This window comes from Oncorhynchus keta, chromosome 1, assembly GCF_023373465.1.
Source record: "Oncorhynchus keta strain PuntledgeMale-10-30-2019 chromosome 1, Oket_V2, whole genome shotgun sequence".
NCBI classification, from domain to species: Eukaryota; Metazoa; Chordata; class Actinopteri; order Salmoniformes; family Salmonidae; genus Oncorhynchus; species Oncorhynchus keta.
The window spans coordinates 24449579-24464887 of record NC_068421.1 but is presented as its reverse complement, the minus strand read 5'-3'; the positions used below and the strand labels follow the sequence as shown (position 1 = coordinate 24464887).

General features: G+C 41.8%; 1 protein-coding gene across 6 annotated transcripts in view; it reads right to left on the bottom strand.

Annotated features, from left to right (window-relative positions):
- The window catches only part of LOC118370772 (kin of IRRE-like protein 3), a 221083-nt gene that overhangs the window by 17180 nt on the left and 188594 nt on the right, over window positions 1-15309 (bottom strand). For all 6 annotated transcript variants that reach the window (XM_035755899.2, XM_035755894.2, XM_035755897.2 and 3 more), the window contains exons 6-9: window positions 14693-14798; window positions 1997-2145; window positions 1702-1829; window positions 962-1088 (exon numbers count right to left, since the gene is read on the bottom strand). In XM_035755899.2, the coding sequence (XP_035611792.1) occupies window positions 962-1088; window positions 1702-1829; window positions 1997-2145; window positions 14693-14798 (510 nt within the window). The remainder of the gene's footprint in view (window positions 1-961; window positions 1089-1701; window positions 1830-1996; window positions 2146-14692; window positions 14799-15309) is intronic.

Genomic DNA, 15309 nt, shown 5'->3' with positions numbered 1-15309 from the left:
ATAGATAGAAAAGGATCTCACAGCACACACTAGTGGTTGCAATCCAATGCCGAAGGGGGCATTTACGTGCCATTATCTTTTATGCACAGCTACTGTACAAGTTTGAAAATAAGTCATGTTTGGTACTTGATGTATATTCAGTCCACTATCTAGCAGCAACGCCGCTAACGACAGACATTGTACGTTTGCGTTCAAGATATCCAATATATTGTTGAGGACAATACCTCAGCTAAACATTCATCTCAACATCCTTTCTTCTATCTATCACCCCATGCAAACGGACATGGTGAGAAAAAATCCTTTAAAGAACGTGTCAATTCTGCCACTAAAGGCTGCCGCAACGCTAATGCGCGCTCTGTGAATACCAAGCGGTGTTAATGAAGTCATTTGTCTGAGAGTTGCCAGGTCTCCCACCATTCCATTCCCCGACATTCATTAGTCAGTCGCTGCCTGAAAACGCCAACCTCCTTCAGAGTCTAATCTGCATTAAAGCACATTTCCTGTCTTAAGGAACATAAGGATACATCCTGGATGTGCTAGCTATATTTATCCATCCATCCCTGTGTCTTTTTTAATAAGGACTGATGAAACATAATGGAAAATAAAGTGTAAAGGAAATTAATTTTATCGCATCTGTTACTATGCTTGCAGTTTCAATGATGCTGTGAATCTCTCTGCTGTAGTCGACTACACTGTAGCAGAGATGTCTGCAGAGCTGAATTTGAACCCTTCTTCTATTGTAAATAAATTGAGAGATGGCCTCACCACAAAGATTTATTCAGAGCTTAAAGACCTGGACAGACTGACGGCCCAATAGCAAACTTTCTCCTTTCACTGCAATGTTGGAGAGTCCTTGGTGTGAAGATGTGTTGTCTTGTGTAAACCAGTGACAAATTACTTTCTTCTTAGCAGATGTGACCCCCAAACCTCCCAAAACATTCCTCACCTGCATGACACTTACCGTTGACGGTGAGAGAAACCTCCTTCTCCCCGGCGCCGACTCGCGGGACCACGGCACGGCACACATATTTCCCAGCATCTTCCTGCCTCACAGCCTTGAGTGTCAGGATGTTCTCATTGCTTAGTACCTGCCACACGGAGGTTAAGGTTCACTGAATTAGCAGCAAGAGGTCACCTTCAAATTTGAGGCAGCACATAGTAGCCCGGGCTCCTCTTAACGACTTTAAGGCTAACTCTCTTCTATTATTAAAATCCAATTTGGGACCAGGCTCATATGAGAGAGGGGCGGTTTTGATCTCCAGGCTCTGATGGTTGACGTATACGGAGTTGAGGAATGAGCCTGGCTGGCAGATCAATTGCATGCCCCTATGCTCACCTCAACACATCTCCAGCCAGGATTCAGGGAGCAGGGGCACTAACGAGCCTGAACCGCTAGCTTTCTCTGGATTTTTTGACTAATGAGACTTTGAAAAAAAATGATTTAAGCTCAAAGGGCACTGCTTGGTCACATGAATCCTGAATTACCTATAGTGTTAGATATTTTACGTTTTCAAATAGAATAATTAATGAAGTTACTGCTGTGGCCAGCATGATATGAGGGTGGTTGTGGAAAATATATCACTATAAAGTAAATGACATTGAAAGCATTGGCTAACCTAATTGTTCCAATCTATAGTGTATTGCACCTAGTCAAAACATATACAATGAATGGTGAAAGACATTGAATATGGAAATACATACCACACCAGAGCCCCTCTTCATCCAGACGATTGTGAGGGAGGGGTTTCCAGTCCAGGCACAGTTGAACACAGCATCAGACCCCAGATCCACCTGTAAGGACTGGGGCTCTGCAGCCATGCGTGGACCAACTGCCAGAACACAGAGAGCCACCCAGTCAGCATCTAGTCACTACACCACCAGCAGCACAACAGAATACTCTATTTACGGTCAGATACAGAATGTCTATAATCTAAATAGGATGCATAACGTTGGCTGGACATCACCACAGAAAGAGCAACACGTTAGTAGCACTCACAGTAGACGTCGACGTTGCGGCTTATGTTGGTGCTGCCCAGGGGGTTGGTGACCTCACAGGAAACAGGCTCAGTGAAGAAGGAGTGGTCCACAATGACCTCATAAGTGTCCCCAGAGAACTCCTTGATCACGTTGCCTCCTTTGGCCCACCTGTAGTAAAGGGCAATACACAGAGAGTGAGAGCGAGAGAGAGGAGACCTTGCATGAGAGGGGTGATCTGATAAGAAACTGTTATTTGCAACTTGCTTTGACCTTAACTTTGACCTATGGTCGCCTGGTTAATGGTGGTCAGGAAATACTCTGCTGAGGGCACAGAATACCTGGGGTGGAAAGACCATTTGTACTAGCACCAGACCAGTATGAAGAATGGGTTGCCTCTGATTTATAATGTTTCAGTTCCGGTCATCAGTGAGGGAGGTTGGCATTTGTCTGAAGGATGGGAGGATAAGGGGAGAAGAGGGTGGGATAAAACATTAAGACAGTTTGTCTCCCTCCCTGTCAATGTCACATTGTTCTCTGAATAAATCATTCCTGTGCAGGCTGTCTGCTGGCTTCATCATGTTTTTGTGGCAGCCATTCATGCTGTGATGTCACAAGAATCTCAGTGACTGGGGGAGCAGACAGCACGTTCTTCACTACGATGAGCAGAACAGAGCGCAGAGTGGCTTAGACAAACTAATCACAAAATGACAAATAGGTAGAGTCCCTCCTGACGATGCCAGCTGATTTTTACTGTATGGTAGAGTCCCCCCAATGATGCCGGCAGACACGTACTGTATGGTAGAGTCCCCCCAATGATGCCACAAGACACGTACTGTACGTTAGAGTCCCCCCTGACGATGCCGGCAGACACGTACTGTATGGTAGAGTCCCCCCAATGATGCCGGCAGACACATACCGTATGGTAGAGTCCACCCAATAATGCCGGCAGACACGTACAGTATGGTATAGTCCCCCCTAAAGATGCCGGCTGACACATACCGTATGGTAGTGTCATGATGTTGCCCTCTTGGGTACAGCGAGCACCATCCCCCTCTCTCTGCACCATCCCCCTCTCTCTCTCTTCCGCCTACACCAGGCTCTGTTAGGCAGGTCATAAATTCGTTGAGGAGTTCTCTCCTCATTGCCAGAGTATAAGAGAGAGTTTTCATAGAGAGAACAAAGGAACTTCTTCTTCCTCACAGAACTTGAGAACTAAACAATATTCATTATCTGGAGAATGTATAAACGGTCGGTGAAGTAGCCAGCTGCGAACTGGTCCATTTTGTACAATTTTGTGAAACTCATGAGAGACAATTTTATTTTTTTATTTCACCTTTATTTAACCAGATTGGCTAGTTGAGAACAAGTTCTAATTTGCAACTGCGACCTGGCCAAGATAAAGCATAGCAGTGTGAACAGACAACACAGAGTTACACATGGAGTAAACTATTAACAAGTCAATAACACCGTAGAAAAAAGGGGAGTCTATATACAATCTGTGCAAAAGGCATGAGGAGGTAGGCGAATAATTACAATTTTGCAGATTAACACTGGAGTGATAAATGATCAGATGGTCATGTACAGGTAGAGATATTGGTGTGCAAAAGAGCAGAAAAGTAAATAAATAAAAACAGTGTGGGGATGAGGTAGGTGAAAATGGGTGGGCTATTTACCAATAGACTATGTACAGCTGCAGCGATTGGTTAGCTGCTCAGATAGCTGATGTTTGAAGTTGGTGAGGGAGATGAAAGTCTCCAACTTCAGCGATTTTTGCAATTCGTTCCAGTCACAGGCAGCAGAGTACTGGAACGAAAGGCGGCCAAATGAGGTGTTGGCTTTAGGGATGATCAGTGAGATACACCTGCTAGAGCGCGTGCTACGGATGGGTGTTGCCATCGTGACCAGTGAACTGAGATAAGGCGGAGCTTTACCTAGCATGGACTTGTAGATGACCTGGAGCCAGTGGGTCTGGCGACGAATATGTAGCGAGGGCCAGCCGACTAGACCATACAAGTCGCAGTGGTGGGTGGTATAAGGTGCTTTAGTGACAAAACGGATGGAACTGTGATAAACTGCATCCAGTTTGCTGAGTAGAGTGTTGGAAGCCATTTTGTAGATGACATTGCCGAAGTCGAGGATCGGTAGGATAGTCAGTTTTACTAGGGTAAGCTTGGCGGCGTGAGTGAAGGAGGCTTTGTTGCGGAATAGAAAGCCGACTCTTGATTTGATTTTCGATTGGAGATGTTTGATATGAGTCTGGAAGGAGAGTTTGCAGTCTAGCCAGACACCTAGGTACTTATAGATGCATTCTGCTCTTCCAATTATAACCCCCACTTTGGGAATTTATCTTCAGACCAGCTTACCTCGATAACCACGAGAGGGCTAAGGTTTCAGATCAGTACCTCATCACAGAGGGAGTTAAGGTTTGAGTAGATTGCTGAATCTCTTAACCATACCACGTGGTTAAACTCTGAGACTATCGATACCGACAGAAAAATAACAAATCTTTGATACTAATTACTAGTCTGCAGATAGGAATTCGGTACCATTGAATGCGAAGACCGACAACCGCCGAAACAACATTGCTGAATGTTAATCTGAACTATCTATTCTAACCACCACAGAGAGAGAGAGGGCGGACAAACTCTCCAACAGATGCAAACTTTCCAACAGAGATCATAACAACACACTGAGCGTAAATATATATATATATTGATTAAAATGATTCCCGAATGTGTGAGTGTTCATGTGCAAAGGATTAGCATTTCAATTGTTATAACTATCAACTTTGTAGTGTCTTTTATCTCAGTCGACCCCCACTTCCCTTTTGTCCACCAAGCCGCAATACCGGTTTATCCCACTAGGGAAACTCCGCTATATTTTCCTTGTAACTATATCTACTGTTTGTTTGTTTATGCATTCCTGTGATTATTCAGTTAGTAAATACATTATTTAAGACGATTGATGTATGGATGATTCATAGTGAAGACTGGGTTCGTGCAGATAGCCAACAATTTACGACGTTTGGAATGAGACTAACGTGAGGTAAATAATAATTTAGTAGTTAGGAGAGTAATTGATCAGATATTAAAATATCTGAAAGTTATTTTAGGAAAATTCTAACTTTGTAATCTAAATATTTTCCTTGGTGCCCCGACTTCCTAGTTATTTACATTTACATGATTATTAAGTTAGTTTAATCACGTAATAATAATAATTACAGATAATTTATAAGAATAAAAATAAGTTTTCAGTTTAATGATGCCAAAGACGCGACAGTAGAGTACCCACTGATGATGCCGGCTGACACATACTGTATGCACATAAAGGCACCTGATGTTAATCAATTGACACAGGATTGGGCGAAGAACATCCGTTTGTGTTGGAGGCATCTGTCAGAGGGATGTTTTCTCTCAACTGTTGGGTTAATACTTTTCTTATGTCATCACTTCTGTCTTGCTCAGCATGCCACACTGGATGGCTCCCTGTTGCTGTGGGAGACAGGGACCATTTATTAAAGTGAGCCAAGGCATGAGTGGATGTATGGGGCTTCTTCTCTGGAACATTTACAAGGTATTTTGGGACGTACAACTCTATATTCTCCTAAACCTGTCACCTTACGCAGACAGAGATGTGTTTGCATGCTGATATGGGCGAAGATAACCTTTGAACTTCTAGCTGTCACAAAACATGGATCTATTTTCTCACCCAAGAGCACAGGGTGCACTGTGCAGTATTCCAGGGATCGGGAACTTGCAGTATTCCAGGGATAAGGGACTCATTTGTTATCCATGAGTGAAGACTTGGTCTATGCTTGATAGGAGTAGTTTAATTTAAATGAGAATAGACCTCGTTCATTCAGCAAGTGAAGTGAAGCACCTTTCTAATTGGCTCCAGTTGATATTCTCTGCTGCACATTGTGGTGCCGAGGAGACTATGTTTCCACACTGTCGGAGCTAGTTTTTCACTGTGTGAAAAATGAAGCCGCCTTAGAGCACTGTCAGCTTAATATGCACAGGGACACCTGTGTTTCCAAACATAAAAAAATGAAGGCAGATGGGTATGCTTGGCTCATCTGTCCCTTCCTTATGTAATTGATACAGGAGGAGCATGTGCTGGATTTGGGAAAAGGTATTATTACAGTTGCAGTAAGCTACACACAGCGTTCTGTAGGTATTGTCCCTCGAGAAAACAATTCTGTACACAAAATATATAATAAAAGATAATGATAATGACTATAATAATGATGATGGTTTCTAAATCTCACAACACACTGTCTATGAATATTAGATAAGAATTCACTAGACAATGTCAATAAATGTGCTGGTGATGACAGCGATCATCAATGCCCTCTGAATCTCAGTGTCGGATGATGAATGACTCTCCACAGGCTGTGACTGAGAGTGTATGGTCGCTAGAGTACTGGAGGAGTTACAGTGAGTGAAGCACAGAAGTTGTCCAGCAGGTCTCTCCCAGTTGGATTGTGAGGCTGCAAGTGCTGGGAGGTCCACAATGCAGAGAGAGCAGAGACAGAATGCTAGTGCCTGCAGGGAGTGTGAGGCTGCCAGGGCTGGGAGGTCCACAGTGCACAGAGAGCAGAGACAGAATGCTAGTGCCTGCAGGGAGTGTGAGAGATCCGCTGGTGTGCTGGTCCCCATCCAAGAGATTCTAAACATAGCCAGCTCTGCATCCATCAGACACCTGCATCTCCTCTGGGAGGGCAGAGTGGCCAGCGAGAACTTACTCAACAGCTCACTTACCACCGGGACCTATTCAGGGATTTAGGTCACACTATGAGGTGCAAGTCAGGTGTATGCCCCAGGGTGTGTGTGTGTGTGTGTGTGTGTGTGTGTGTGTGTGTGTGTGGCAATAGGAAAGAACAACCTTGTTCTCTCTCACTGAGATGATTAAGGGGATAGCAATGGTAAACTGAATTAAATCAAATTAAACAGCTATCTATGTCATTAACATATAAAATACATTATTATTATCGGCATGGTTAAGTACACCACGGCACAGATTATGTTGCTCATTTGAATTTTCATAATTTTGAATATATCAAAATACTTTTTTCAATGGAAAGTAGAGACTTTCATAACGAAGCTTTGATCAAATCGCACCCTGATGTTTCTTGAATGAAATGTGTCTATGAAATTACACAGAAATGTCTCTTTGTTTGACATAATATGACAAAATGCCCAATATTAGAAGGGAGAACAAAAACATTGTCTATAGTTTCAAAACATTGTGAATGACATTTCAATATACTGTCTGCCATGAGGTAGGGGACATGAGCAGAGATGATGAGACTGTCAGTTTGGTGCCTTACACTTCAAATAAACCCAGGACGTCTGTTCGTCTGGCAACGAAATCACAGCATGGTAGAACATCACTGCTAACCTCGCGTGATGTATTGTTGTCTCTACCTTTTTGCCCTTTGTCCTTTCGTCGGTGCCCAATAATGTTATACTATGTTTTGTGCTGCTGCCGCCATGTTGTGCTGATGCCATGTTGTTTTGCTATCATGCTGTGTTGTCATGTGTTGCTGCCTTTCTATGTTGTTGTCTTAGGTCTCTCTTTATGTAGTTTTGTGGTGTCTCTCTTGTCGTGATGTGTTTTGTCCTGTATTTTAATGTTTTATCCCAGCCCCTGTCCCCGCAGGAGGCCTTTTGCCTTTTGAAGGTAAAACATATACAGTGCCTTGCGAAAGTATTCGGCCCCCTTGAACTTTGCGACCTTTTGCCACATTTCAGGCTTCAAACATAAAGATATAAAACTGTATTTTTTTGTGAAGAATCAACAACAAGTGGGACACAATCATGAAGTGGAACGACATTTATTAGATATTTAAAACCTTTTTAACAAATCGAAAACTGAAAAATTGGGCGTGCAAAATTATTCAGCCCCCTTAAGTTAATACTTTGTAGCGCCACCTTTTGCTGCGAGTAAGTCGCTTGGGGTATGTCTATCAGTTTTGCACATCGAGAGACTGAAATTTTCCCATTCCTCCTTGCAAAACAGTTCGAGCTCAGTGAGGTTGGATGGAGAGCATTTGTGAACAGCAGTTTTCAGTTCTTTCCACAGATTCTCGATTGGATTCAGGTCTGGACTTTGACTTGGCCATTCTAACACCTGGATATGTTTATTTTTGAACCATTCCATTGTAGATTTTGCTTTATGTTTTGGATCATTGTCTTGTTGGAAGACAAATCTCTGTCCCAGTCTCAGGTCTTTTGCAGACTCCATCAGGTTCTTCCAGAATGGTCCTGTATTTGGCTCCATCCATCTTCCCATCAATTTTAACCATCTTCCCTGTCCCTGCTGAAGAAAAGCAGGCCCAAACCATGATGCTGCCACCACCATGTTTGACAGTGGGGATGGTGTGTTCAGGGTGATGAGCTGTGTTGCTTTTACGCCAAACATAACGTTTTGCATTGTTGCCAAAAAGTTCAATTTTGGTTTCATCTGACCGGAGCACCTTCTTCCACATGTTTGTTTTGTCTCCCAGGTGGCTTCTGGCAAACTTTAAACAACACTTTTTATGGATATCTTTAAGAAATGGCTTTCTTCTTGCCACTCTTCCATAAAGGCCAGATTTGTGCAATATACGACTGATTGTTGTCCTATGGACAGAGTCTCCCACCTCAGCTGTAGATCTTTGAAGTTCATCCAGAGTGATCATGGGCCTCTTGGCTGCATCTCTGATCAGTCTTCTCCTTGTATGAGCTGAAAGTTTAGAGGGACGGCCAGGTCTTGGTAGATTTGCAGTGGACTGATACTCCTTCCATTTCAATATTATCGCTTGCACAGTGCTCCTTGGGATGTTTAAAGCTTGGGAAATCTTTTTGTACCCAAATCCGGCTTTAAACTTCTTCACAACAGTATCTCAGACCTGCCTGGTGTGTTCCTTGTTCTTCATGATGCTCTCTGCGCTTTTAACGGACCTCTGAGACTATCACAGTGCAGGTGCATTTATACGGAGACTTGATTACACACAGGTGGATTGTATTTATCATCATTAGTCATTTAGGTCAACATTGGATCATTCAGAGATCCTCACTGAACTTCTGGAGAGAGTTTGCTGTACTGAAAGTAAAGGGGCTGAATAATTTTGCACGCCCAATTTTTCAGTTTTTGATTTGTTAAAAAAGTTTGAAATATCCAATAAATGTCGTTCCACTTCATGATTGTGTCCCACTTGTTGTTGATTCTTCACAAAAAAATACAGTTTTATATCTTTATGTTTGAAGCCTGAAATGTGGCAAAAGGTCGCAAAGTTCAAGGGGGCCGAATACTTTCGCAAGGCACTGTATATACAGTACCAGTCAAAAGTTTGGACACGCCTACTCATTCAAGTGTTTTTCTTTATTTTTACTATTTTCTACATTGTAGAATAATAGTGAAGACATCAAAACTATGAAATAACACATATGGAATCATGCAGTAAGCAAAAAAGTGTTAGAAATATCTAAATATATTTTATATTTGAGAGTCTTCAAAGTAGCCACCCTCTGCCTTGATGACAGCTTGGCACACTCTTGGCATTCTATCAACCAGCTTCATTAGATAGTCAACTGGAATGCATTTCAATTAACAGGTGTGCCTTGTTAAAAGTTAATTTGAGAAATTTCAATGCTTCTTCATGCGTTCCAGCAAATCAGTTGTGTTCTGACAAGGTAGGGGTGGTATACAGAAGATAGCCCTATTTGGTAAAATACCAAAATCCATATTATGGCAAGAACAGCTCAAATAAGAAAAGAAAAACAACAGTCCACCATTACTTTAAGACATGAAGGTCAGTCAATACGGAAAATGTTAAGAACTTTGGAAGTTTTTTCAAGTGCAGTCACAAAAACCATCAAGCACTATGATGAAGCTGGCTCTCATGAGGACCGCCACAGGAAAGGAAGCCCGAGAGTTACCTCTGCTACAGAGGATAAGTTCATTAAAGTCACCAGACTCAGAAATTGCAGCCCAAATAAATGCTTCACAGAGTACAGACACTTCTCAACATCAACTGTTTAGAGGAGACTGCATGAATCAGGCCTTCATGGTCGAATTGCTGCAAAGAAACCACTACTAAAGGACACCAATAAAAATAAAAGACTTGCTTGGGCCAAGAAACACAAACAATGGATAATAGACTGATGAAAATCTGACCTTTGGTCTGATGAGTCCACATTTGTGATTTATGGATCCAACGGCCGTGTCTTTGTGAGACGCTGAGTAGGTGAACGGATGATCTCCGTGTGTGTTGTTCCCACCGTGAACCATGGACGAGGAGGTGTGATGGTGTGTGTTTACTTTGCTGGTGACACTGTCTATGATTTATTTAGAATTCAAGGCACACTTAACCAGCATGGCTACCACAGCATTCTGCAGTGATACACCATCCCATCTGGTTTGCGCTTAGGAATTTAATTTGTTTTTCAACAGGACAATGAACCAACACACCTCCAGGCTATGTTAAGGCTTTTTGACCAAGAAGGAGGGTTATGGAGTGCTGCATCAGATGACCTGGCCTCCACATTCACCCGACCTCAACCCAATTGAGATGGTTTGGGATGAGTTGTACCGCAGAGTGAAGAAAAAGCAGCCAACAAGTGCTACGCATTTGTGGAAACTCATTCAAGAATGTTGGAAAAGCATTCCAGGTGAAGCTGGTTGAGAGATTGCTAAGTGTGTAAAGCTGTCATCAAGGCAAAGAGTGGCTACTTTGAAGGATATAAAATATAAAATATATTTTGATTTGTTTAATACTTTTTTGTTTACTACATGATTCTGTATGTATTATTTCATAGTTTTGATGTCTTCACTATTATTATAACATGTAGAAAATAGTACAAATCTAGAAAAACTCTTGAATTAGTTGGTGTGTCCAATCTTTTGACTGGTACTATATGTATATTTTTAAAACATTAGTGGCATTAGTGGCATGGCACCATTCAAGATAGTGTGTACAGCCAAAGTGTTTATGCCAGCAGTGCAGACAAGATGGATTTCATTTGCTTTGCCTGTTGCTTTGTTGTTTTTTTCTCTCTCGCTGTCCTCCTCGTCGACTGGATGCACTGGTTGGCACAAAGCCAGTCACAGGGGAAAACAAACAGTGGCGGTGCCCACAGACAACTTGACGGAAAATGCCATGATGTAAAACTTCTTCATTAGCTGCCTCAGAGACACAGACTAGGAAAAGATAGATGACAGAACTGACAACAAAAAAATCATGAAACGAGCAACAACATCATAATTGTTAAACTGGGGGGAGAATTGGTGATGGTGTTTGCTGGGTGTGGAGAGGGATGTGTTTGTTGTCGCGTGGTAGAATGCGCAGACGAGGGACCTGAAACTCCTCTTCTGTCGTGTCCCTCTCTGGAGCTCCTCTGCTTTGAGTAGTGAAAAAAAAGCTTTGTATATTTATCACCACGGTGTTGAATATGATGTATTTTGATTGCCCCTTCTGCTTCCATTAGGTAATGAAGATTCCATAACAGCTCTATTGTTTTACGAGTCCTCTATTCACACCAACACACTCAGATCAAAACACAAACTTAATTCCAACAGTACTTCCCTCCATATCTAGAATATGCGGATTCGCCAGAAAACATTAACATCCGGTTTTCAGAGATACAGTATTTTAATCCTAACTTCCATTTCCCTGAAAAATATAAATGGGAACTCCGCTCAGGCGTCTTTCTATGCCTGCTACGTTAGGTCACTCCCTTTACTCTACTCAGCACTATCCCTGAGACACATGTTCTCCCCCCAGGAGTAGAGTTCTGGCTCTGCCTGAGATATATCTGTCTCAGGGTTAGTGCTCTCCATTCGCTTTTGTAAGCAAGATTCCTAGACCAGCCAATCACAGCAGATCATGGAGAATAGAAATCACCTTGGCTCTGTCTGTGTGTGAAGTGCTTATTGAAGTGGAGAATGGGATGGCAGAGTGGCAGGCTGGGGAGATTGGCAGAGAGGCCATCACTCTAAGGCCTGCCCTGTCCTTGTTCCATATCTGATCTCCAGAGACAGGGTGTATTAGAGCTGACTAACGGTCACACCACACCGCTAGCTCCCTGCTCTGCACTGCTGTAACTCTCTCCGGGGGACAAGGGGGGGTTCTCCTCAGTCAACTCCCCAGTAGAGAGCTCTCCCTGGGAGACAGAAACAGCCCAACACTCCCCCGTGTGGACTGAGGCAGACTGGAGATAAAATAACCTATTGTTCTTCATGAGAACGTGTGCTAAAATGAATCAGAAATGAATCTGCACTGTTGCATATTAGAAAAAGGTTATATATTTCACAGTCCTCCGAACAGAAGTGAAGTGTGGGTTCAGATGCAAATTGACTCAACTCAAAGTGGTATTGGATCCTAACACTAGTGAAATCCTTCTCGAGAGTGCCTATTTCAGCCTGAAGTTCTACCCCTCTCCTTCTTTCAATCCATTCTCCCATGGTTTTCCATGCCAAAGGAAAAGTTGTCTCAATGTAGACATGATCCGGGTCCCACTACAATAGAGACTGATTTTCACAGTGATGGTAGCAGAAGACCTGTCTTTGGTGTATAGCTGTACAGTCTAACACAAGTCTTGTTTGCTTTGATAGCTGTTTTTTTAAAGGGCAGAATCCATCAAAGGAATGTCTCTGTTTTGCCACCTGTGAGTGTGTTGTAGATCCATTTCATTTCCCAATACAGCTTCATACTCAGTGTCGGCCAGGTAATTCCCTTCGCTATTGATTTTGTTCCACTTATTCTTCCCTTGGTTTTAAAACCCACACAGAAAAGCATGTCTTGACAAATCACCTTGGCATTACACCTCTTCAAGGACTAAGTGAGATTTCATGACAGTAAATAACTTCTATCTCATGTTTCTTGTCAGAATTGAAAAACTCAGTGCTCCAAATCAAGTCTCTTAATGTGTGCTTGCAGTTGTCAGGCAGAATTAAAAAAGTGTTGCGAAATAGAATAAGACATGGGTTCAGCGTAGGTTCAGAAGATCAACCCACTCCTTCCACACAAATGTCCACTAGCCCTCCTTCAGTACTCTAACTCACATGTCACCCTTTTAACATGAGACCTTGTAACCTTGACAACCTCATCAGATACAACACAATACCAGCTGTTCTCCCACTCCTCGTAGTGTATCTATCTTCCGGGTATATAGACAACATATCTCAAAACAAAAGCCATGCAAGTCAATGCATTCATTAGCCTCTAAGTACATGACTGGGAAGTAATTTCAACAGACATTTCTCATGAGATTTTCCTCGGTATAGCTATATAATATTTTCCAAATCGACGAGAGACTTAATAGTGTCATGGCATCATAAGAATTATCTGACAGTGATTAATACCATCAACACTAAAGTGTTGCTATAAGCAACATCTATCAGAGAGGACCTTTGTATATCATATGAAGTTTGTTTCAGTGTTTTTCTTTCTCATTATGGGGTATTGCATAATGCAGGATGTCTGGCCCACAAATCATTTGCTATGATACATTTCTCATTTAGAGACTACTAATGGAGTTTAGAGAAAAATTCCCAGACAGCATGTTCAAAGTCTTCTCAAGGAACCAAGTTCAGAGTGAAAATAATCTGATACAGACAAACATAAGAGAGGGGTGGAGACAGACAGACAGACAGACATGTTATGTGCATGTACAGTATAAGTAGAATTGAAATCAGAAGTTTACATAAACTTAGGTTGGAGTCATTAAAACTTGTTTTACAACCACTCCACAAATTTCTTGTTAACAAACTATAGTTTTGGCAAGTCAGTTAGGACATCTACTTTGCGCATGACACAAGTATTTTTCCAACAATTGTTTACAGACAGATTATTACAGTTATAACTCACTGTATCACAATTTCAGTGTGTCAGAAGTTTACATACACTAAATTGACTGTGCCTTTAAACAGCTTGGAAAATTCCAGAAAACGATGTCATGGCTTTAGAAGCTTCTGATTCATCCTTGGGAGCAATTTCCATACACCTGAAGGTACCACGTTCATCTGTACAAACAATAGTACGCAAGTATAAACACATTTGGACCATGTAGCCATCATACCACTCAGGAAGGAGACGCGTTCTGTCTACTTGAGATGAACGTACTTTGGTGCGAAAAGTGCAAATCAATCCCAGAACAACAGCAAAGGACCTTGTGAAGATGCTGGAGGAAACAGGTACAAAAGTATCTATATCCACAGTTTAACGAGTCCTATATAGACATAACCTGACAACAAAGTCAAGGTATTGCAGTGGCCATCACAAAGCCCTGACCTCAATCCTATAGAAAATTTGTGGGCAGAACTGAAAAAGCATGTGCGAGCAGGGAGGCCTACAAACCTGACTCAGTTACACCAGCTCTGTCAGGAGGAATGGGCCAACATTCACCCAAAATATTGTTGGAAGCTTGTGGAAGGCTACCCAAAATGTTTGACCCAAGTTAAACATTTTTAGGACAATACACTCAGTTAGTATTTGGTATCATGTAAACTTCTGACCCACTGAGAATGTGATGAAAGAAATAAAAGCTGAAATAATGAATTATCTCTACTATTATTCTGACATTTCACATTCTTAAAAAATAAAGTGGTGATCCTAACTGACCTAAAACAGGGAATTTCTTCTAAGAATTGTCAGGAATGGTGAAAAACTGAGTTTAAATGTACTTGGCTACGGTGTATGGAAACTTCCGACTTCAATTGTTGGTCATCTTACCTGTACAGTGTGACGGGTGGGTTAGCCTTGGCTGAGCAGTGGAACTTGACCAGGTTTCCTTCCAGAATGGGCTGAGGCTCCACTGACAGATTGACAAGTGGCAAATCTGAATGGACACACACCAGAGACAGACAACCAATTAGAAAAGACCCCCGTAACAGCCTTACAGTAATCTAGGGCGGTTGCAGAAACGTCCTTGCCATTTTAATATAACATAGACCAGCATATTTCCCCTACAGTAACTTGTGTTGTGATATATTTTCACAGGTGCGAAAATACACTACCTATACTTATTCTTTTCTTCATTAGAGACATTAAATAGCAGAAAAACACACGAAATCAAAGCAAATAGTGCAACTCTTGATAATGAGTTTTTCAGTAATTGGCTATTTGAAAAAATAGGATTAATAGAAACAGTGATTTGCCTGCTAAGCACTCCATTATAATTGCAAAAATGAATAAACACTGAGACACAATTAAAACTGCTCTTATAATAGCAAACACATAGATTATGTTAATTCAATAAATAGCAATTTAATGTATCTAAATGACAAAGGTATAGCATTCTTTTTGAATATACGTTTTAACCGCTTTTCATTTCTGAAGGAAAATGGTTA